Here is a 23,483-nt window from a genome sequence, read left to right as displayed (position 1 = left end):
TCCAGGCCTGTGGCAGTGTTAGGGATTATTGAAATTCTTTATTATTATTATTATTCACTGATGAGACCTTGTAATTCCTGATAAATCCCAGTGAATGAAACCCTTAGTTTTATCATTTTTATCTTTCCTTTTTTATCCTATTCAATTTTATTGCTTTTTATTTTTAATCTGTCCCTGCTGGCAGTTGTATAAAATCATTCACAAGACATTGGCACTTTACTACATTTTCACCTTGACTTGGTGCATTGTGACCAAAGTTGCCAATATGCCATAAAATACCAACAGTTGTGCAAAGTCATGTACAAAATATTGGTAACTTTAATACGCTTTCACCTGACTTGGCACATCATGGCCTGAGGAAGTTGCTGATATGACATAAAAAAAAAAAAATCAAACCTACAACAACAAAATTGTCACCCTGTTCTGTATGGAGTTATCAAATATTTTATAGTTTGGCAAAAAATTACCTTGGAAAGAGCTATAAGTTATTCTGAAATAATCGGAATGATTTTTGAGTGAAGACAATGTGAAATAACAAATTTGAGGGTCCAAATTACCCATATTTAACCAAAAATAGTTACTGTAAATTAAATTACCCTGTACATCATCATCAGCAAATATTTGTACATTCCTATAAAAATATGAAATAACCAATAACCTGTTTTGCTATTTATCTTCACACATTGTAATTGAGAACCTTCTTGTATTATGTGAAATAAATTAAAAAAAAAAAAAAGAATATATATATATATATATATATATATATATATATATATATATATATATATATAAAGACTAAATAAATGAGAGCTTACAAATGCTCAATTCTTCCTACATTCTATTAATATTTGAGGAATAAACAAGGAGTTACCTTTTATTCAGTCAGTAGGATTTCTTCTTAACCAACTCTCCTTATGCGAATAAATTATAAATCATACGTTAAAATAATATTAAAATAATTTAAAACACTCATAATGTGTTCCTCGCTATCAACACACGGGTAGTCTGACATCCCAGGATTGTAGTGGTGAACCCTAACCTGACCCCAGAAATATCAAACCCCCAAGTAATCTTTAGTGATGGAAGACATTTTGTCATGAATGCGAATTAAAATACCAGTGAAATACTATTAAAATACGATAAAAGTGATGAATTAAAATCCACTAAAATTTCCCTCCCTTAAGTGGACCAAAACTTTGACAAGTATCATGTCCACAGGGTAGGAATGAAGCTAACGAAATTTGTGTAAAATTTTGGCTTCATTAAACAGGAATGTGTGGTTTTCATTTATCGCATGGAATGCTAGTTTCAAAGCATTCGCACGTAATGCACGGACTGATGCTTCATGTTGCTTAACCCTAGAGGTTTAAAATACATCTGGTAGATCCAATGTAAGTGGAATCACAATCCTTGTGATTCCACTTTAATGAAACCAAAATTTTAAATATTCAACATAATTATACTAAGTTATTGATTGCAGAAACTTTAGAAATGAAATTACAAAGAAACTTGCTTAACATTTGTCGTCCATTTCTTACTTCTGATTCGTGGTCATTCGAACGCATGCATACCAAAGACTAATCTCCTATTTATAAGATTCTGGACACACACAAATTTCGTTGGTTTCATTCCTACCCTGTGAACATGACACTTGTCAAAGTTTTGGGCCACTTAAGGGAGGAAATTTTAGTGGATTTTAATTCATTATTTTTATAGTATTTTTATCGTATTTTGATAGTATTTCACTCATAATTTAAATTCGCATTCATGACAAAATGTCTTCCATCACTAAAGATTGCTTTGGGGTTTGATATTTCTGGGGTCAGGTTGGGGTTCACCACTATGATCCTGGGATGTTAGACTACCCATGTGTTGACAGTGAGGAACACATTATGAGTTTTAAATTATTTCAGTATTACTTTATAATTTTATCATTTATATCATTTTATCATTTATAATTCATTCGCATAAGAAGAGTTGGTTAAGAAGAAATCCTACTGACTGAATAAAAGGTAACCCCTTGTTTATTCCTCAAATATATATATACAAGGGGTTTCCGAAAAGTAAGGTAACACATTTTTTTTTTCTCTCGATGATGTTTAATAATACGAAGTTGAAATTACACACAAATAAATAAGTGAACATGCACTACTTCTCCACAAAAATCTCCAGTTTTATTGATGCACTTGTCCCAACAATGGATCAGTTTATCAATACCAGTACTGAAGAAGTCTGTGCCCACACGCAGTAACCAACATCGCACTGCTTAATGAACTTCCTCATCCATGGTAAAATGCTTTCCTGAAAGGTGTTTTTTCAGAGGGCTGAACAAATGGAAGTCTGAAGGCAGTCTTAATAACAAAGGCAGGTAACTGCAATTAGCTGATTGAAAATTAAATTGTTTATTGGCTGGCATTCTCTCACCACAGTTTTGTGGAAAGGTGTAGAATGCTGAGAAAGGAAAGTGAAACAGACTACATCTATCAGAAAAAAAAAAAGAGTTTTGACTTGTGATAGGCAAGAAATGCATTATTGTGCACTAACATCATTAAATCAGAAGTTGTACAGGATAGTCATATCAAAAAATTTAAATGTTTGTTTGGCAACTGTATTTTCCTCCTGTACTGTATATCTTACATTATTTTGGAAATACAAAGGCAAATAATAATATTATAAATCTGAAAATGTTGGGACTAAACCACTGCCAAATTTTGAAATATAATACTATATTGCCTCACTGGTGGTAGTGAAGCACACTGATCATCCACTACTACTGTAGAAAGATTAGCCAATGTTCCAATGGAGTGGTGAAGTAGTATTGCCACTATGACAATTATAGCATATATGTAACTTCAGAAACTTAATCACATTCAAAGGCTTAAGTTGAAAAAAATAAATAATACCATCATAGTGGCAATTACGTTAATACGATATTGTATTCAACTAATCTCAGAAATCTGAGGAAAGTTTGCCAAGCTCTCAATGGAGAAATGACCACACAGTGAGCCTGAGGACAATTTCTAGTATCATTTCTAAATAAAATAAAAACAAACTACTTTCTTTCCAAATTCATATGACATACAGTTTAAATAACAATAGCTGTGAGTCAATTAGAAGCAGTCAGTGAGAGAGAGATCACAAAGTTTGATTAATATCATAAAACATAGTAGCCTCTTAAAAATAAAGTTTGGATTTATTTAATAGCTTGTTTACAAATGCTACAGGCTTTAGGGTAAGCAGAAAATGAATCAAGATTTGGATACAAGCCAATTGCGATATATTGCTTTTATCATGAACAGCCATTGCACATTTTTTGAAAAACCATGGTTTAGATAAAGGACAAGAGCTTAGGTCAAAATGTGGAATTTTCATCCTTACAAGAATGATTTCATTAATTCAGCCTCAGCATGTATTTTGATCAGATCTAACCAGATTTATTGGAATCAGATCCAACCAAGGAAAAGGGGAATAGAAGTCATGATCATCTCATTTTGCATTCTTGTAATGCTAAATTACACAACAACTGGGAATGGTCATGGAACAGAGGCTCCAGTGAGATAGAACATCGCACAGTTGTGATCTGAGCTACCTAGAGGATAACCAACACTAATTGTGTACATATAATGCCCACTTTAACAGTCTGGAAATAATGGACAGCATCCACTGAACCAGGCTCTTCATCCATATGAAGAATCCTGTGATGTGAATGCCTTAGTCTGATGGCATTTAGTATCAGTTAAAATATTTTAACAAGAAAGCATATCTAACTCACAGCTCATCGATCCAGTATCAAATAATAATTCCAGGTAATAAATATTCCTCTATTCCTCCTTGGAATACTGTTTTAAATCTTCTGATCCTGATGGTTGCTAAAATCATATCGATGAAATTATTCTTTTAGGAATGAAATCCTTTAAAACCCTCTACCGTTATCTAAACTTTGGTTTTCCAATAAATATGCCAAGGCTGTTCAAAGTAAAAATATAGCATATTGAAGTTGGCTTGTATCCAAAGCTCCAGTTTCATTTCCTACCTGCAATAAAACTTTCACATCTGTGAAAGACTTATTAATCGATCCAAACGCAGTTTGAAACAAGCTAAGAGTAGAAAATTTGCTTCGATCCAAACTCGGTTTGAAACAAGCTAAGAGTAGAAAATTTGCTTCATGTCCAAGTGGTAGTTGAGCCTTCTGGTCTCTTGCCAAAACTATTGGTTGCAACTTCTGTCCCTCTATATTTCCACCTTTGAATGCAATGGAATCACTAACAGCATTAGCATTAGCATTAGTAGAGGCATTTGATGCAAGAAAGCAAGCTTATGCAGCATCAGCCAAAAAAAAAAAAAAAAACCCACTTCCACTTCACCCCTCTGTTCGTTCAAAATACCTGTCCAGCTGAGCCTTAAACTTATTTAGGCTATCAACCTCCACCACAAGGGATGGGAGTCTGTTCCACCAACCAACCACCCGCTGGCTAAAGGCAAATTTCCGCACGTCTATCCTACATCTGTCTTTCCTCAATTTGAATTTATGCCCTCTCAGGTGATTTTTCTGAGCTAGAGGAAGAATCCCATCAGCATTGAGCATGCTTAAACCATTCAAGGCTTTATACACCTCTATCAGATCACCTCGCTGGTGCCTAGTCTCCAGACACTGTAATTTGCAAAACTTAAGCCTTTCTTCGTAAGAGCACCCCATTGTTCCATTCACTAATCTTGTTGCCCTTCTCTGTACTCGCTCCAGCAGCTCTACATCCTTCTTGAAATGAGGCCTCCAGACCTGTATACAGTACTCTAGGTGTGGCCTGACCATTGCCTTATACAATGGAATAATCACCTCCTTATCCCTGCTGGAAAAATTCCTGTATATCATTGACAATACTCCATGAGCTACTCTTGCAGCCCGTCTGCATTGCTCAGAGAACTTCATATCTGCCTGCACAACCACCCCCAAGTCCCTTTCATTCTCTACCACTGTCAGTGTAGTACCACAGAGTTGATACGTTGCTCTGGGGTTGCTGTTTCCCATGTGTAGTACTTTACATTTGTCAATGTTAAACTTCATTTGCCACCTCTCAGCCCATCTGCTCAACCTTTCCAGATCCTGTTGCAGCAGCATAGTGTCAGTAGTGTCCTTGACAACCCTGCCAACCTTTGTATCATCTGCAAACTTGGACATTAAGCTTGATATACCATCATCAATATCATTTATAAATACAGAAAACAATAAAGGACCCAATACTGAACCCTGAGGGACTCCACTAATAACATTAGTCCACGATGAGCAGTGTCCATTGATTACCACTCTCTGTCTTCTCCCCCTCAACCACCCCTTTATCCATAGCAGCAATTTGCCTCCAATGCCACACTGCTCCAATTTGTGCAGCAGTCTTCCATGTGCAACAGTATCAAAAGCCTTTCTAAGATCCAAGTATATAATATCAAAGTTATTCCCTGCATCCAGTTCTTTTGTGACTGCATCATAGTATCCAATCAAGTTGGTCAGGCAAGACTTCCCCTTAACAAAACCATGCTGTGTCTGAGCTATAACTGAAGTCTTGTCTAAATGATCCTGCAGTGCTTCTTTAACCAGTGACTCCATTAATTTTCCTGGAACAGAAGTTAAGCTCACAGGTCTATAATTACTTGTGTCAGCCTTTGATCCTCCTTTGTGAATTGGGGTCACATTTGCACATTTCCAGTCCATGGGTACCTCCCCTGAGTCCAAGGAAGCTCTCATAATTATGGCTAAGGGTTTGCTTACTTCCTTTGCTGCCTCCTTTAATATAACTGGATAGATCCCATCCACCCCGGGTGCCTTTCTTGTGTTTATCTTCAACAGTTTCTCCTCCACTTTACTCCCAGTTATTTCAAGATTCTCTAGCTTACTGCTAGAGTTGAATACACCTCTGGCATTCCCCTTGCTGAATAACTCCTCATGTGTGAATGTCGATGCAAAATATTCATTTAGTTTGTTAGCTACCTGAGCAGGATCATCAACAGTTGACCCATCAATATCAAGTGGACCAATCTGATTCATCCCCTTCCTTCTAGAGTTTACATAAGTAAAGAACTCTTTGCTGTTTTTCTTTGCTTCTCTTGCCAAGGATTTCTCGTAATCTGCCTTCGCCTGCCTAACCTCCTTTGTAACTTGGTTGCATATCAACTTGTATCTATCATAGGCTTCTGTGTCATGTGTTAATTTGTAAGTATCCCATGCATTTTTCTTCTCTGCCATATGCCTCATTAGTTCATCTAACTGGTGATTCCATTGCATTCTTGGCTAAAGATAAAGCTCACTTATTGGCATCCTACTTGAATTCAACTCTTGTATCACCAATTTTGACAAATCACCTTCTACCATACTCTAATCAGTATTCTTCTAACACCAATGTTTTATTTCTCATTAAAAAAAGTCTGCTACTCCTATGCTGACACTCACATTTCTAGGCAAGAAATCTAAGTGTCACCAAAGATAAACATATTTTTGTTTATGATCACCCTGACTTCTAATATCTCTTGACACAAGCACATTGCAAATATTGCTTCCTTGCATCAGAAAAACTGAGTTTTCTTTCTTATTCTCTTTATTGCTTTTCTTCTAAGCAGCTGCTGACTCTATACAACCCTCAAATCTCTTAAACTGTGGAATATTGCACCCATGTCTGGCCTGGTTCCCCCAATTTCTCTCTCTCTCTCTATATATATATCAAAATAAGAATTAAAAAATAAAAATAATGCATGCCAGCAGCATGGCAAGACAAGAGCAAAAATAATCAAAATTAAACATAACGATCAAACCAACAGGGAGGGAAGGGAGGGGTAACAAGAGTAAAAATATTGCAGCAGAAATTTTAATTATTTAATTATTTTAATTAATTTTAATTATTTTCACTCTTCTGTCTTGCCATGCTGCTGGTATTATTTTTATTTTTTAATTCTTATTCTAATTTATTTTTATTATGAAAGATTCAGTTTCCAACTATTTCAAATGTTATTCAAATATATATATAATTATATATATGTATAATATATATATATATATATATATATAGAGAGAGAGAGAGAGAGAGAGAGAGAGAGAGATTACAGTGTCTATGTGCTCTTTGTCTGTTGCATCCTTTTTTCTACAGATATTTCTGTGAGTGTTGTTCTTCTAAATTGGCATCTGTAATTCTGCCGCTTTCTTCTAAATTACTATGAATACATGCATGTCTCAATCAGTTGACATCCATTCACTGTTTAATTTCTGCAAGAATGTAATATTTAGCTGATGGTATAACAATTTCCATATTTAGAAAGAGAAATAAAAAGAAATCATCAACATTATGTGGTGATTTTAAGGACTTGCCTTGTCCAGTGGATTTACTTTACTTGGTAAAGTAATTCAAATATGCCATTAAGTGGATCCTCAATTGATACTTCTTCCTCTGATGTGCATAGTGTTCAGCTTAATGAAAAAATGTTGAGGATTTAAACAATGAAATTGGATGTTTTAACTAATTTATAGCAAAATTTCAAGAGTGTATCATCCAAAGCCAGATCTCACAAGAGTGAGATCTGGCACCCTCGCCGGTGCCCTGGCTTTGGATGATACACAAGAGTGTATCATCCAAAGCCAGGGCACTGGCGAGGTGATCTGATAGAGGTGTATAAGGCTTTGAATGGTTTGCGCATGCTCAATGCCAATGGGATTCTTCATCTTGCTCAGAATAATCAGCTCAGAGGGCATAAATTCAAATTGAGGAAGGACGGATGTCGGATAGATGTGCGGAAATTTGCCTTTGGCCAGCGGGTGGTTGGTTGGTGGAACCGACTTCCATCACTTGTTGTTGAAGTTGATAGCCTAAACAAATTTAAGGCTCAACTGGACAGGTATTTCGAGCGAACGGAGGGGTGAAATGGGAGTGGTGTGTTTTTTTTTTTTGGCTGATGCTGAATAAGCTTGCTTTCTTGCATCATATGCCTCTACTAATGCTAATGCTAATGCTAAAGCCAGATCTCTATCAAAATAAGGATTTCTGATTTTTAATTTCTTAAAGTTAGCAGGTGTGTATCTGTTTGTGATTTTATTTGAAAGTTATTGTTTTTGGAAAGTGATTTAGAAGAATCAGAACATGACACTGCAGTTACAAAAACACTGCTTTTAATTTTTCAAAAAAATTAACTACTGTAACTATGAACGTAATAATTTATTTTTAAAGAAATCGTAATATTTATCATCAGAAAAAAAAATTATTCAGCAGTACTCACATGCATCAGTATTATAAGCTAGTGAAATGTACTCTATGAAAATTAGCACAACAAAAAACACTTAGGTTACAAAATTAAAAAAAAAAAAAAAAAAAAAAGACTGCCTTTTGTTGACTAATATTTTAGTGTTAAAAACACAGCCTTACATTCAACAGAAAAAATAAATTCAGTGAGCGATATCTAGAATTTCCCATACAATATGCATTTTTAATTGTAAAGATTCCACTCCAATAATGGCCAGCTACGGGGGGATCAGTGTGAATTACTTTAGCCATTCTGAAACAAATCTTGTGACTGCCAACAAAATGTGAAAGTATAAAATAGAACTTTATTAAAAATATACAGTAAAAATAAAAATGAAATGCAATATACAAATGAAAGATTATGCAAAATATAAATAAAAATAGATATAAATAAATAATAAAAGTACTAAAAGCAATAAGAATAAAATATACATTCTGAAACATTCAGAACAATGTGCCTATTTATCAACTTAGAAGGTAAGTGGTATGACATACATCAGTATATTCCACAGAGGCTCAACCTATACGCATGCCCTAACAAACCAATGCAAATTATGAATGATGAAAAAAGGAGGGGGATAAAACTGTCAAACTCTGCAAAAGTAGGCTGATGTACATATAGGCTTGTCACCTTTTGTCATGCTGTAAAATAAATGCTTCCATAATAGGGTGTATGCAGGTTCCATGATTGCAATTAATGTTGGAACACACCCAACTATATGGAGCACTTCCAACCAGAAGCAGTGATGAGAATCTTGTGCATGGCCTAAAATTTCAACATTGGAATGTGAGTTACAATTAATGTGTTGCTTACATCAATAATGCTGAGAAACAGCCAAGCGGGCGAAGTTAACCTGACAAAAAGTTAACCCCCCTTCAATTGCAAGATGTGATTGCAAAGCTGCTGATCTGACTTGACAATATAACATAGTTCACAATCCAGGTGTGATCCAATAATGTGGAATCCACACATTGCAACAAGGGAATGACAGATTTAACTCTGGAAACCATTGACTGTAACTTCCTGCCAGGAAACAGCATGCAAACAATATGGTAGTGCCGCAATATCCTAGCAAGACTTGCAGATATGCCATAATAGTGGAGAATATGTGGCGTCAATAAACTCACTGTTGCGATCCAAATAGGAAACAGAGTTAGTCAATGGCTGCCATGGCCAGCACGATCACTAGACTTAAATCAGATTGAACATGTCAGAGCCCTTGGGCATTGCCTTGCATGCCGACAGCCAACTCCTCAGTTACTTGGTGAGTTAAGGTCTGCATTGGTGGAAGAATGGGATTTGTTGCCACAGAATCTTATGGACACCCTTATATCAATCATCGTTCACTGCTGTCAGGCCTGTGTAGCTGTTGGAGGGGATCATATGCTGTACTGATGTAATGTGACTGTATTTTTGAGAATCTTGTGTCAGCTTCTGTAATGTAACCTCTTTTAGTGATTGTTATGCAAGCCCTATAAATGTCCCTCATATCTTTCCAAAGTTTCTCTCTGTCTCATAATTTCATTGCTATTCTATGGTACACCACCATACCAAATTTTGTCCCACTTCATTGCAAGCATCATGAGTTACACCACATTTTCTACGTGTTCTGATAATTTTGTCAAGCATTATAACTTGGTTCCAACATTAATCATAATCATGGAACTCGCATATACCCTGTTATGTAAGTAGTTATTTTCCAGCATGATGAAAGATGGCAAGCCTATAACATGGCAAATTTACATCAGCCTATTTTTGCAGAATGTGACGGTTATTTTGTCCCCCCCTCCCTTTTTTTTTTCACGATTCAAGATCTGCATTGGTTTGTTAGGGCATTCATGTATGTTGAGTCTCTGTGGAATATTTTGATGTACAGGGGATTCCCGCTTTACATGACTCTGATTAACACATTTTTCGAATTAGCACAGTTTATAAATTGTTACCAAAATTTATTTAACACGGATTAAAATTCACTAAACATGGTCATTTTCGAAATAGTTGCTCAATAATTGCTAAGAAATAATTCAAATGATACACACAAACTTCATATGCCCACCTCTGTGCTGATTTCCATGGCAACAGAACAAGTAAACACATGTTCTGTTCCCATGGAAACAGAACAAGTAAACACATTTGCCTTCTGTAAATGTCGATCCACTGTTTCAGCCAGCCATCCACCCCTCTGTTGTATACCACACGTTAATTCTCTGTTGCATTATTATTGAAAGCAGTTTTATATTAAAATTTAATTATTCTCAACCCTTAACTATGTGTAAAAGGAAAAATGAAATAGAGAGTGCCTGTACTAAAAAGAAGCGAAAGGTTATAACTTTAGAACAAAAACTTGAAATAATTAAAAGATTCGAATGTGGTGATAATAAGGCCGAAATCGGCTGCACTTTTGAAATGAATGATGCATCAGTGCAAACAGTTTTGAAACAAGCTAATGAATATAAGAACAAAGTTCAAGTGGCATCAACTTCAATGGCTATGCAGGCTACTAGAAATCGAAGTGATGAAATGGAGAAACGCTTGTGAATTTGGATAGAAGATGCAATCAAACACAAATCCTGCTTAGCACTTATAGCATTAAAATGAAAGCTTTAAGCCTTCACTTTGAAAGAAAACAATGAATCAGAAGGTGAGAAAGGTTTTGTTGGTAATTCAGGCTGGCTTGATTGTTTAAAAAAAAAAAAACTGGATTTCATAATGTTAGAATTCAAGGTGAGTCTGCAAGTGCAGATCATGATGCTGCAGCAGAAGTTTTTCAAAAAAATTATATAAGGCAGTGGCTACGACAACAAGCAAATTTTCAATGTGGATGAAACAGCATTATTCTGGAAATGAATGCCTTCCAAAACTTTTCTTGCCAAAAATCTGTACCTGGTTATAAATCGACAAAAGATCGAATAACAATTTTAGTCCAGTGATAAACCGGAATAAAAATCCTGGGGCACTCGGAGGGTACAGCCAGCAAGCACTGCCAGTCATTTGGTGTGCCAATAAGGAAGCATGGGGGTCTCAGACAGTTTTTAAATTCTGTACAGTGGGATCAACTGATGATGTTACCAATGTTGAAGTCTAAATTGGTTGAAGCCTTCGGGGACTTAATTTTGGAGGCTACTAGGCTTTTCATTCCAACTAAGAAATACTGTTCAAAGTTTAGGACTAAAAGGATGTCAGATGAACTAATGAGGCTTGTGGCAGAGAAGAAAAATGTATGGGATGCATATAAAGTATCAGGTGATACAGAACCTGTGGCAGATATAAACTAGTCTGTAATCAAGTCACAAAGGAGAAGGCAAATTACGAGAAATCCTTGGCAAAGGATGCAAAGAAAAACAGCAAAGAGTTCTTTACTTATGTAAACTGTAGAAGGAAAGGGATGAATCAGATTGAACCACTTAACATAGATGGGTTGACTATTGATGATCATGCTCAGGTAGCTAATAAACTTAATTACTATTTTACATCTACATTTACACGAGGAGTTATTCAATGAGGGGAGTGCCAGAAGTTTATCAAACTCTAACAGGGAGCTAAGTGATTTTGTAATAACTGAGAGCAAAGTGGAGGAGAAATTGTTGAAGTTCAACATAAGAAAGGAACCTGGGGGTGGATGGGATCTATCCAGTTATATTAAAAGAGGCAGCAAAGGAAGTAAGCAAACCCTTACCATAATTATGAGAGCTTCCTTTGACCCGGGGGAGGTACCCATGGACTGGAGATGTGCAAATGTGATCCCAATTCACAAAGGAGGATCAAAGGGTGGCACAAGTAATTACAGACCTGTTAGTTTAACTTCTGTTCCAGGGAAATTAATGGAGGCACTGGTTAAAGAAGCACTGCAGGATCATCTAGACAAGACTTCTATTATAGCTCGGGCACAGCATGGGTTTGTTAAGGGGAAGTCTTTGACCAATTTGATTGGATACTATGATGTGGTCACAAAGGAACTGGATGCAGAGATTAATTTTGAAATCATATATTTGGATCTTAGAAAGGCTTTTGATACCGTTGCACATGGAAAACATCTGCCCAAATTGGAGCAGTGAGGCATTGGAGGCAAATTGCTGCTATGGATTTATAGGGATGGTTGAGTGGGAGTGAGTGATTAATGGCAAGGTTGTTACTGACACTAATGACAGTACGCTGCTGAACAGAATCTAGAAAAGTTGAGCAGATGGGCTGAGAGGTTGCAACTGATGTTTAACATTGACAAATATAAAGGGTTTTTTTTTTTTTTTTTTTTCGGTAGTTGTTGGTGCGTAGGCTTCTGTGGCCATAATGCACCTCCCAAGGTTTTTGCAGTACTTTGATCCAAGCCCGAGGCAGGACTCGAACCCGCGACCTTTGAGTTGCCAAGCAGGCACTTTACCCACCCGGCTAGCCCGGTCGGCAAATGTAAAGTACTGCTGCATATGGAAAGCAGTAACCCCAGAGTAATGTATTAACTGTGTGGTACTACACTGACAGTGGTAGAGAATGAAAAGGACCTGGTGGTAATTGTGCAGGCAGATATGAAGTTTTCTGAGCAGTGCAGATGGTCTGCAAGAGTAAGTGCTCATGGTGTCTTGTCAATAATATACAGGAATTTTTTTCGAGCAGGGATAAGGAGGTGATTATTCCCTTGTATAAGGCAGTGGTCAAGCCACACGTTGAGTACTGTATACAGGTCTGTAGGCCTCATTTTAAGAAGGATATAGAGCTGTTGGATTTGAGTACAGAGAAGGGCAACAAGATTAGTGAATGGAACAAAGGGTTGCTCTTACAAAGAAAGGCTAAGTTTTGCAAATTACAGTGTCTGGAGACTAGGCACCTGAGAGGTGATCTGATTGAAGTGTATAAAGCCTTGAATGGTTTGAGCATGCTCAATGCTAATGTGGTTATCACTGAGCATGCCCTGAGATGGCATAAATTCAAATTGAGGAAAGTTATTTGTTATTGTTATGTTATTTGGTTTTTAGGAGCATTAGCAACTAAGGCCATATTGCTCCGGTGCGGTGGTCATTCCCTGACCTTTCCGCATCCTTCGTATTTGGTGGCTCACGGGCTCAAACCCCGGTCTAATCAAGAAGCATGTGCTACTCACTGCTGCTCCTGCCCACCTGGCTACGGAGGCGCCTATTGAGGAAAGACAGTTGTAGGATAGATGTGTGGAAGTTTACCTTTAGCCAGCCGGTAGTTGATTGCTGGAACAGACTTCCATCTGTTGCTGTAGAAGTTGATAGCTTAAATAGATTTAAGGCAGAACTAGACAAACATTTGGTGTGAGTGGATGGGTGAAATGAAAAGGGTTTTTCTTTTTTTTTTGGCTGATGCTATATAAGCTTGCTTTCTTGCATCATGTGCCTATACTAATGCTAATTTATCTGTTTATATTTTTATTTCTAATCTTCCATATCTTGGATCGTAGGTATAGCTTAGCTTAATTATATCTTGTATTTTATTATTAATATTTTTATATATATTTATAATACAGTTCTATAGATTTATATTTTTTATAAAGTTCAGTTTTATACTTTCACATATTTTAGGTAGTCACAAGATTTGTTTCAGTATACTTATTCCCAATGCATAAGACCTTTTTGCTAATATCCTTTAGTCATTGTTTTATCCTGAAGTTTCTATTTTATCATATCCATTTTATTAAACTTTTTATCAAAAAGCACAATTAGTATTAAGCTATTTTCTTTTATATTTATATTGTTAGCAATGACTTTCCTTTAGTTTTCATAAAATTCATTTAAATAATTCTATTATGAGGCATGGTTTAGAAAATATTTACAGGCTGTTGTTTATGCTTTCCTTTTTTTATCCTTTTTCTTTTGTTTTTACCTTTAGTGTTCTCAATTTTCTCTGTATTTCCTATTATGTTATCTTTGGTTCATTATTGATCCTATTATTGCTAATATGCTTTACTGAGATACCAGGACCATACCTTATGGGATGGGCTTCTGGTACATTTGAGTACTACTGGCATAGGTTGTGTTCTTCATGCCTATTTTCTTTCTTATTCAAATTTTTATTCTCCATGAGTGTTAGGAACTTGACTGGAGTACTATTACTATCCTGTTTCTTCCCTTCCCTTTACCTGATTTAACATTGGCTTATTACATATCCTCTTCTAACCCACCTCTCTTGCTATATGTTTTTAATTTTTCTGGTTGCTATCTGTTTGGCTAGGTGTTATTCTGCCGGTAAGCTTCTAAATTGTTCAAAAACTACGAGTATTACTTTTTTTCACAATATGGCCTTTTGACCCATCTTTAGGTCCTGCAGTTACCAGCAGATAACAATCAGAAACAGATAGCTTCTGATAACTCTTATCTAGATGTATTATTAAATGGTGTTAGTCCTTGATAACATATCATTCAGTGTATCCTTTTACTAATAATTGTGTGTGTTATTTATTTATTTTTTTTCTTTTGATTTTTTTTACGGCTTTCTCATTGGTTTTCTTTTGATTTTTTTTTTTTTGGGTTTTCTCATTTCTTACTCACAGAAAATATAAAACGTTGACCCTCCACTGTTTAATTAGCAATCCTATTTCTTTTGCTCCTTCTAGAGTCTTAACAATTTTTGGACTTAACTTTCTGTTGGCATTGTTTGTTAACTCTTCTCTACAACACACATAGCCTTTCACATATCCCTAATTATTAATTCTCCATATATTCTTTTATATATATATATTGCACTCTTTGTAAGATGCCTTGTGCTTGAAAGTGTAGTTACATATCATTTTTTTCTATATTTCCTATGCAGTTTGCTTTCCTTCATGTTTCTCTTCCTTCTTTTTGATAATATACATATATGTAACTTTTATTTTGCAGCATTACATGTTTGTTCCCAGATTCAATACTTGATAGACAATTAAATGTGATAACTTACATAATGAAGTTATCATATATTATACTATCTAGAATTTAAAAATATAATAATAAGTTTCCTCACTTTTCCTGCCGATAGCCTTTGAAAATGTACTTAGTAAACCATTATTTATTTCAGTAAGAGCACGGGACAAAAATAAAGCCACCAGGCAAAGCCAAGCAGCTCTGTGTCTACTACTACTTATCTTACTACCAGCACTCTGACCATCTTTATAAGAAGACTGTAAAATATCCTCTAGTCAGTGGGTGATAAGATGTATGATTCCACTTGGCCTGTTACATCATCATCATAACAGTACCTGCTGTGGTACTATCTGTCTTCAGTGCTTAGACAGAGGCATGTGCTAAGTTATCCTTGGTTTTGTGTGCACTTTGATTCAGTCAAAGGTTCATAAATTATTTGATACTGAACTGTGTGTAATTTAATATTAGTTTATAATAAGGATTGTACATTCAGAAAATGCTGAAGATTCACTTTATGCAATTGCAGATCTTTAAAATTCTGTGTATTGTATGAGTATGATTCATTTCAGCAGTTAAAAGAGATCTATACATTCGTGTGTATACACACCCACACAAATGCAAACATTAGAGAGTACCTGATAGGAACGAGCCTTGTTTTGCTCAAGTGTTACTACAGCATAATAAAATGAGACAGCTGAACAAAATTTCAACTTCCAAAATGGAGGTTTCAGACATTCCAGTACATAGTACATTGTTTTTGAATTACATCGTGCTTAGTAGAAAATACCGACCTATTTTTATAAGTGCTGTGATAAACAGTAATAATATCATCCATTAAATCTCTCTCTCAGTAAGCCCTTTTGTTTTATGATAAACTAATGGAATTAGTTTTAGTTTTGTAAAACAAGCACCCTATTGTGATTTCTTAATAAGATGCTTATATCTAGTTTTCAAAAGGAATCATGAGGAAATACAAGTAGACCCTATCTGATTTTTTGTTTGTTTAGATTCTCAAATCTAGTCATGTTGTACACTTTATTTCGCTGTCCATAGTCAATCTTTCATAGCATGAACAAGCTTTAAACTTGTAGGCCATCACTCATTTTAAAATAGATCATGAATATCAGTTGTGAAGCTGAGATTGCTAGAATTTCGTTGATTATTACTCAAAAAAAAAATTTCAGAGTGGTATGATGACTTACTAACTTATATAACTAATTGCTTCTTGTAACACTGAATAAAATTTAATAGAATTATTGCTATTTCATATAAAATGCTCATGCAAAGAATCCAGCATCAGTATTTTTCTGGGTACAGCGAATGGAGATATATATATATGAGATTATGTAAATATAATGTTTAAAAAGCACAGTGAAATATGTCTGACTACAGAATCTTGCTACTAAATACCAATAGTGACCTGTATTTAAAATTTTGCCTTCCCAATATACTATTGGCGGAATTTTTTCTACAAATGACGTAGCAATTTTTTTTTTTTTGTTAGCAAGTTTATACAAAATGGACTACAGAGCAGTAGTTTATAGAAATATATGTGCCAACTAGATACCGTATACATTTATCTATACACATCAGTGTCCTGAACTGAAAGAATTCTTTTTTTTTTCTTTCTCATTCGGGTATTATAGATCTAAGAAAGAGCTATTCATCAATATTAGAGATTATTGAAGAAACAGATATTCCAGCTAGTCAAACCTACCTATATTTTATCACACTTGCATACTTATATAGAATCATCATTATGGAATTCAAGTGAAATATAGCTTATACAAAGGAATTCGTACACTTTATTTTGCGCATTTAAAAAACAATCGAGAAATTTTAATTGTTTATATACTATTTATATTCATACTACTACATACTAAAATAATGTATAGTATGAATATAAATTGTACACCTAATGCAGGACTTGAGATACAATAAACAAATAAATCTCCTTTTTGAGTAATACTTTAAATTGCTGTCTTTGCCAAATACAACTTGCCAATTATTTATTAAATCTACCTATCAAGTCCATATTAAATTCAGGATTGGTTTCAAATTTCCAAATATATTTTCAGCTTTTTAAAATTTATGAAATATTTTAGCAATTGGATTGAAAAAACAGTTTCGCATGACTCCTATTAACCTTCTGCCCATATGGAACACACACACACACACTACATATGGAATCTTTTGGATTCATTTTTTTTATGATTCATAGAATATTGAACAAAAATCAACAGTGAGAAACCAATAATAATAATGTTTTCGTATTCCTTGAAATTTACAAAGTCACTTGCCCCCTCAAAATTGAAACACAGGTGCATGGCATCTGCAAATACCACAGCTGTCTGAATTTGATTTCTTGGACACTGTCTGTTTGAATTTCATATCTTGTATGTCCCAGATATTGGCATTTTGTCTCTGAGCAAGCACTTTTTTTTTATCTTATTTTTTATTTTTAAGTTGTGCATAGTTATTTATTTAACAAGATATACAAATATCAAAAATATATAATAAGAAAAAGAGAATTTTTTTTATGCTTGGAATTTATTTGCTGTTATGATCATAGGTTATTGTAATTAAAACTGCTGGTTTTAGTGCAAATGAATTTTTAACACTTGTATCTTATTTTTTTATTTTGCAGTTTATACTGGACATTTCCTTATTCTTTTTTTTTTTTTTTTTTTTTTTTTGAACCAAGCCAAGTTCTGCTCGTTTTTTGATGGCTCACAATAAGCAGTAATATTTTGCTGTTTTTTTAAGGTATTAATTCTAAAGGTAATGTTTTCAAAATTTTTCTTTCTGCAAACTCCACATTCTTATTACCAATATAAATAATTTTTCCATGGATTCATGCTATATTCAACATAGTGTACAAAATAACCACAGGCCAGTGGTTGGTGTTCTCAGTGTTGCACATAATTTATCGACCATATGTACACTTGACAATTGAATTATAGAGTGGTTATTTGAGATCTGTATAGATTACCAATGGTTTCTCCAATATTTGCATCATTCTCCCTGTGTTTCAGAATGTAAGGAACTGATGTGCAACATTGTTAGAAACCAAAAAACCTTAGCATTAATTCCAACCCTTGGTGGTGAGGGAAAACAGGTAGAATCTGTTTTATTTTTAATTATTATTATTCTTTTTAATTATCTCAACAAATGACAACCTATAATTTTATACTAATTCACATTCAAGATCATATCTAATGAACCAATTGTCTGTAGTTATGTTGCATCCCAAAATAATTAGTCTTACCCAGACTTTATTACTGCTCCAGGGTTATTATCCATTTCAAAAGGGCCATCTGGTTGCTTCCCTTCTTGTATTTCCAGATTAAAAATATAAAACATTTTTTCATCTAATAATGCATATTTTTTTTTATTCCTTATTTTCCAGACTTGCAGGGGATATTGTTGAAGTTACATCTTCCCCTAAATTTCATCTCATTGATTGTGATCACTAATGCTGTGTAGATTTCTGCAGATTTCAGCAAATTCTCTAACATATCTTGAACAGGTGCTAACTTGACTGCTAATTTTCTCCTTTCTGTTGTTGCTTTACTATCAGATTATAGCACTCGCATCAGGAAATTGAAACATGACTTGGACATTACCAAGCGAAACAATTTTACATCTGATCCATCCATAGACCCCAAGTCTTCTGTGTTCATTTTTTTATGCCCATAAATACAGAAAACCAAAACAGGCTTTTAGTTCTGACTGTCTAGTGTTTTACAGTCTCATTTCCCAGCTGTATTATCACCTTGATGGAACTGATACATTCATTTATGCACTCAATGATAATTTATGTGTGATCTGCAAAGAAAATTACTCCAACTTTCTAAAGTACTCTTTCTGTTTGCAGAACTTTTGACACCTGGCAAGTGGATGTATGTTGTGAGACAGAGTATATATGCTTTACACAACTCTGATGTCCACTTCGTTTTATCTTTTTCGAGGTAAAATTTTACTGGAGCTGGTTCATCATCATGATCTTCATCACTGAAAATTTTGTGTCTTTTCTTCCTTATGTTTTTAAATCACATCTTCTTTCTCTTTGCATCCTTTGCTAGATGGTGAACTCCATACATCAGAAATTCTAACAAATTAGTTCTTCAATTAATCACTACCAAATTAATTATAAAATTGTAAAGAAAATTTACCAAGTATTCACACACTGTTCATGCTATTCACACTTCAACAGGAAGCTGTGGTAGGGGACACCATGGAATCAACCAGAACCAGCTATACATAGGAATAATTAAGTTATAGTCATAACAATCAAAATTGGATGTTAATATGAACAATCCTCACTGGCATCTCACAGGTGTATCACAATCACTCACATGCCAAACAAAGGATTGATCTTTCATAACTTGTAGTAAGTGAAAAGTATTGAATAATCATTTAGAGGATATCTGGAAGCATTTGATTTTATTCCCAAATTTAAAAAAAAAATTAAAAACCCAGAAATTTTAAAAAGTGTCATCTATCAAACACTACCTAACAGATGGAGGGATAAACAAGGTTTGAGAGTGCTCACACTTTATTTTCCCTCATATAAGCAGGTGTGTATTTCAATAACTAAAAATTAGTTAAGAAGAGCTAATGCAAAAAGTTTCTGCCCTTCAAATTTTTGACATCTTGGAACATCCATTTATTAAAGGAATAAATATTTAATGGCTAAGATGCTATTCATATTAAATTAAACAAGCTAGTAAAAGTTATAATTAATTAATTTTCTGTGTATGTTGTCTTCTTTGATAACACTGATGTTGTTTTTTTGAAAACACTGATGCTGTTTTTCCATTATATCTGATCATCAAAAGTAGACAACTTCAATTTTTTACCTAAAAAGCTTTTTCTATTTGGTATATGTTTGTCAAACTTTATGATTTGCCTTTTGAAATAGTTCCTCTAGGAATTATTCCAGCAACTACAGATTGTCTTATTGTGTAAAATAAGAACTAATGTAAGATTTTTGATATGACAGCAGAAATAAAGTGCATCCTCACAACGTAAAGGGAAAAAATTGTAGGTAATTTAATATAATAATAATAAAAACATATTTCTGTCAGGTACTTTAGTTAAAACCCACATACAAAAAATATATGGACTATTTTTTGTTACTGTCTGTCTACGGAACTGTTATATGGATAGCATCATAAGAGTATGAAGTTATGTGCTGTTATGTACTTAATAGTTTCTGGAACTACATGGTCTTTTAAATTAACTTGAATTATTTCTGTTTTACTGAGTTACCATTTCAGGTAATCAGTATAGCAGAATTAAAAATTGTAGCTTTTAAAAAAGAAGAAAAAAGTGTATGCATCGTGTATCCACATTTAAAATTCTGTCAGCAGAAACAGCTTTCTTTAAACCACGAAAGGCCATGAAATCATCAGTATAATTAAGTTATCTTGTCAAGAGTCTGAATATTAAATTAGTCCTAATTGTTCACAAGATATACATGATAAAATATTCTTAAGTATTGGCATATCTTTTAAATAGATCTCATTAATCAGAGAAATACAAACTGTACCATGGTTGAACACAAAATAAAATGTATTCTTTATAACTTTAGATAGCATATAGAAATAGGATATTTTAATTGAATTATTCCATTAAGCTGTACAGTAAAATCTCTTTACAAACAACTTCTCAAAGATGTATACATCATTTTATTTTACTAAAATTTTGTTCTTATGAATATCATTGAAACTTGTTTCAAAATTATGCTGCACTTTTCTAATATATAGAAGTATCAGTTTCTGCTTTATTTTGCTACTATAATTATTTTAAAATCAATATTAAATAAATAGACAAAATAAGTACTGTGTACTACAAAGGTAATAATATTTGTTCAGGGATTATAGTTCTGAGAGCATATTGTGTATATAAGAAATACTGTATCATATCATAAAATTTTAATAAACCCACACTTTCAGAAATATGGTAAAGTAAATGTAATTCATTATATTTACTTTGCATGCATAAGTCAATTTTTGTTTTTTATTATTTTAACTTTTTTCATGCCAAATTTTGCATGAAAGTTGATATGAATCAACTTTTAGTGAAGTTGAAAATATGTGGATTCAGGTTGCACTAAGATTACTAATTCTAAGGGATTTTTATGGTAAACAAGTGACCCATTTTCTTTGTTTTGAGTTTCTTTTACATTGTGGGGGCAGGGGACATAAGTATGTAGATATGCAAGTTCATCATCTCACTGATTTGTTATTTTGAGAGAGAGAGAGAGAGAGAGAGAGAGAGAGAGAGAGAGGGGGGGGGTGCCTGTATGCTGGATACCAAACTGGATTTCAGCATAAATCATTCAAAAATATGGAAAATTCAGAGGGCGTGAAACTGAATTATTTTTCTGCATCTTTTAAAAGTTCCATTTTATTTCTTTAATGGAATCCTTCAGTAGCTACCGGGCTAGGTAAAGTGCCTGCCTGGCAACCCAAAGATCGCGGGTTCGATTCCCACCTCGGGCTGGATATCACGATGGTGCCGAACCAACCGGTTGGTTGGATATCCCGGCCACGATACACGAAGGAAGCAAGAAAAAACTGGTTCCTTCGTGTATTGATCACATCATACGAAATAAATAAATAAATATGAGATTATTCATAACGTTATCCGTAATTTTCACATTTGTAAATCAATGCATTTTAGACAAAGATAGACTTTTAAAATAATATGTTGTACTGAATTTTCCTTCAGAACTATTTTGCTCAAACAAGATTTACAAAGCTTTAATAAAAGAAATTGGCAAGAATCTGGAAATAATTTTTTATAGTGAAATTTCTGTTAAATCAATATTTGTTGTAATGAGATTTTACTGCACATGTTGAATTAAGTTATTATGCGAATTGGCTATAGAATTAAGATTTTACCATGATAAGCATTATCTAATATTAAAAATAGCAAGAGTTTCTTTGAAATTAACTTACCTCAAAGAAATTCTTCCTGTTTTTATTATATGATTAGTAAGATACATAATTAATTTCAGTTGTTATCAAGCATTATCTATTCATTTAATAATGGTTGTTTTGGTCTGTTCTTTTCTTCGGTCCAAAATGAATCATTTCTTCAATTGTTTTGAGACAAATAATGAAGCTACTGTAATATAATGATATATTTATTAACTCTCAATACTGAAAACATAAGTATATCAGTAAAAAGAATAAAGACTGCCAAAAATGGAAATACCATTTACATTTTTTATAGTACTTTATAAAAAGTGCTGCTGCTGTTCCCGATTCAGATATCAATAGAATTGTGTTTATTGTGGTCTGCCTTAAGTCTCATGATAATAAACCTATCCTCATAAGAACATAAACATATTATAACTGGGAATGTTATGAAGTTCCATGTTTTAAAAAGGTGGGGTAATACAAGATAGATAATGAGGATATGTGATCTATATATAAAAACCAGTTTAAAAAATTGTATTTTTTAAAATGAATCTGATCCTTGTGTTTTAAAGCATATTGTCATTGTCAACATTAGTCATATTGCCCTGTTTTCCATTTTTATATTGATGTTAATATTATATCATAACAAAAAATATATCATTTCACCATAGTGCACTTAAATGATGCTGAAGAGAAGTAGATAATAATTCTGACTGCAAATAATAAAAATGAAATGTTTTGCATATTAAAATTTAAAAGCATTTTATATGCTTCATTTAAAAATATGGAAATGGTCTCTTTTTTTTTTGTGTTGAACAAGACAGCAAAGTTGTCTTATGATTGCATATATGCTGGTGTGCTCTTATGTAAATTGAAGCTTCCTTTTCTGTGCATATATATTTAGGAGTGAAGTAATTTCAGTTGTGGAAGTTAAATATTATATGTATAAATAATGACTGATGAGATCAGGCCAAGTTTTAAATGGGGCTAATTTTTTATATATATTAAAATAAAAACTGAATGTTATAGTTAGAATGTTTTATACCAAGCTCTGATTCTATATTTTATTTATATATATATATAAATAAATATGTGTGTATAAGTGTATTCTACTATCCTCAGCATTCCAGCATTGAATATATGAGTAATTTCATGGCTGTTCCAGAAATTTGTGTATGCGCATAATAATTTTTGCAGTAGGCTAGATTTTTTGAAAAATAAAGGACGGAGTTATTTTTCGAAAGAGAAAATATGAATCTAATCCACTAAATTTTGGTGCTTAGTAAGTGAAATATGAAACTTTGTCTCAGAAAGTCACCAAATATATGACACAAGTTGAGTTTCCTACTTAATAATAATCTGTGACTAATAATCATTATATTAATTGTTGACCATAACTTTTTTTGATAATTTAATCTTTATT

The 23,483-nt window shown here is 33.6% G+C and overlaps 1 protein-coding gene across 1 annotated transcript in view; it reads left to right on the top strand.

The window, feature by feature from the left end:
- The window catches only part of LOC150077963 (uncharacterized), a 288,588-nt gene extending 273,144 nt beyond the window's left edge, over positions 1-15,444 (top strand). Inside the window, exon 8 of the mRNA XM_090384876.1 lies at positions 15,283-15,444. Within this exon, the coding sequence (XP_090241002.1) occupies positions 15,283-15,368 (86 nt within the window). The 3' untranslated portion in view covers positions 15,369-15,444. The remainder of the gene's footprint in view (positions 1-15,282) is intronic.
- The last annotated feature ends 8,039 nt before the right edge of the window (positions 15,445-23,483 follow it).

The sequence above is a fragment of the Mastigoproctus giganteus genome, chromosome 11 (assembly GCF_048544385.1).
Source record: "Mastigoproctus giganteus isolate SK-2022 chromosome 11, ASM4854438v1, whole genome shotgun sequence".
NCBI lineage: Eukaryota > Metazoa > Arthropoda > Arachnida > Uropygi > Thelyphonidae > Mastigoproctus > Mastigoproctus giganteus.
Note: the sequence above shows the minus strand (reverse complement) of the source record. Positions and strands in the feature narration are given on the sequence as shown.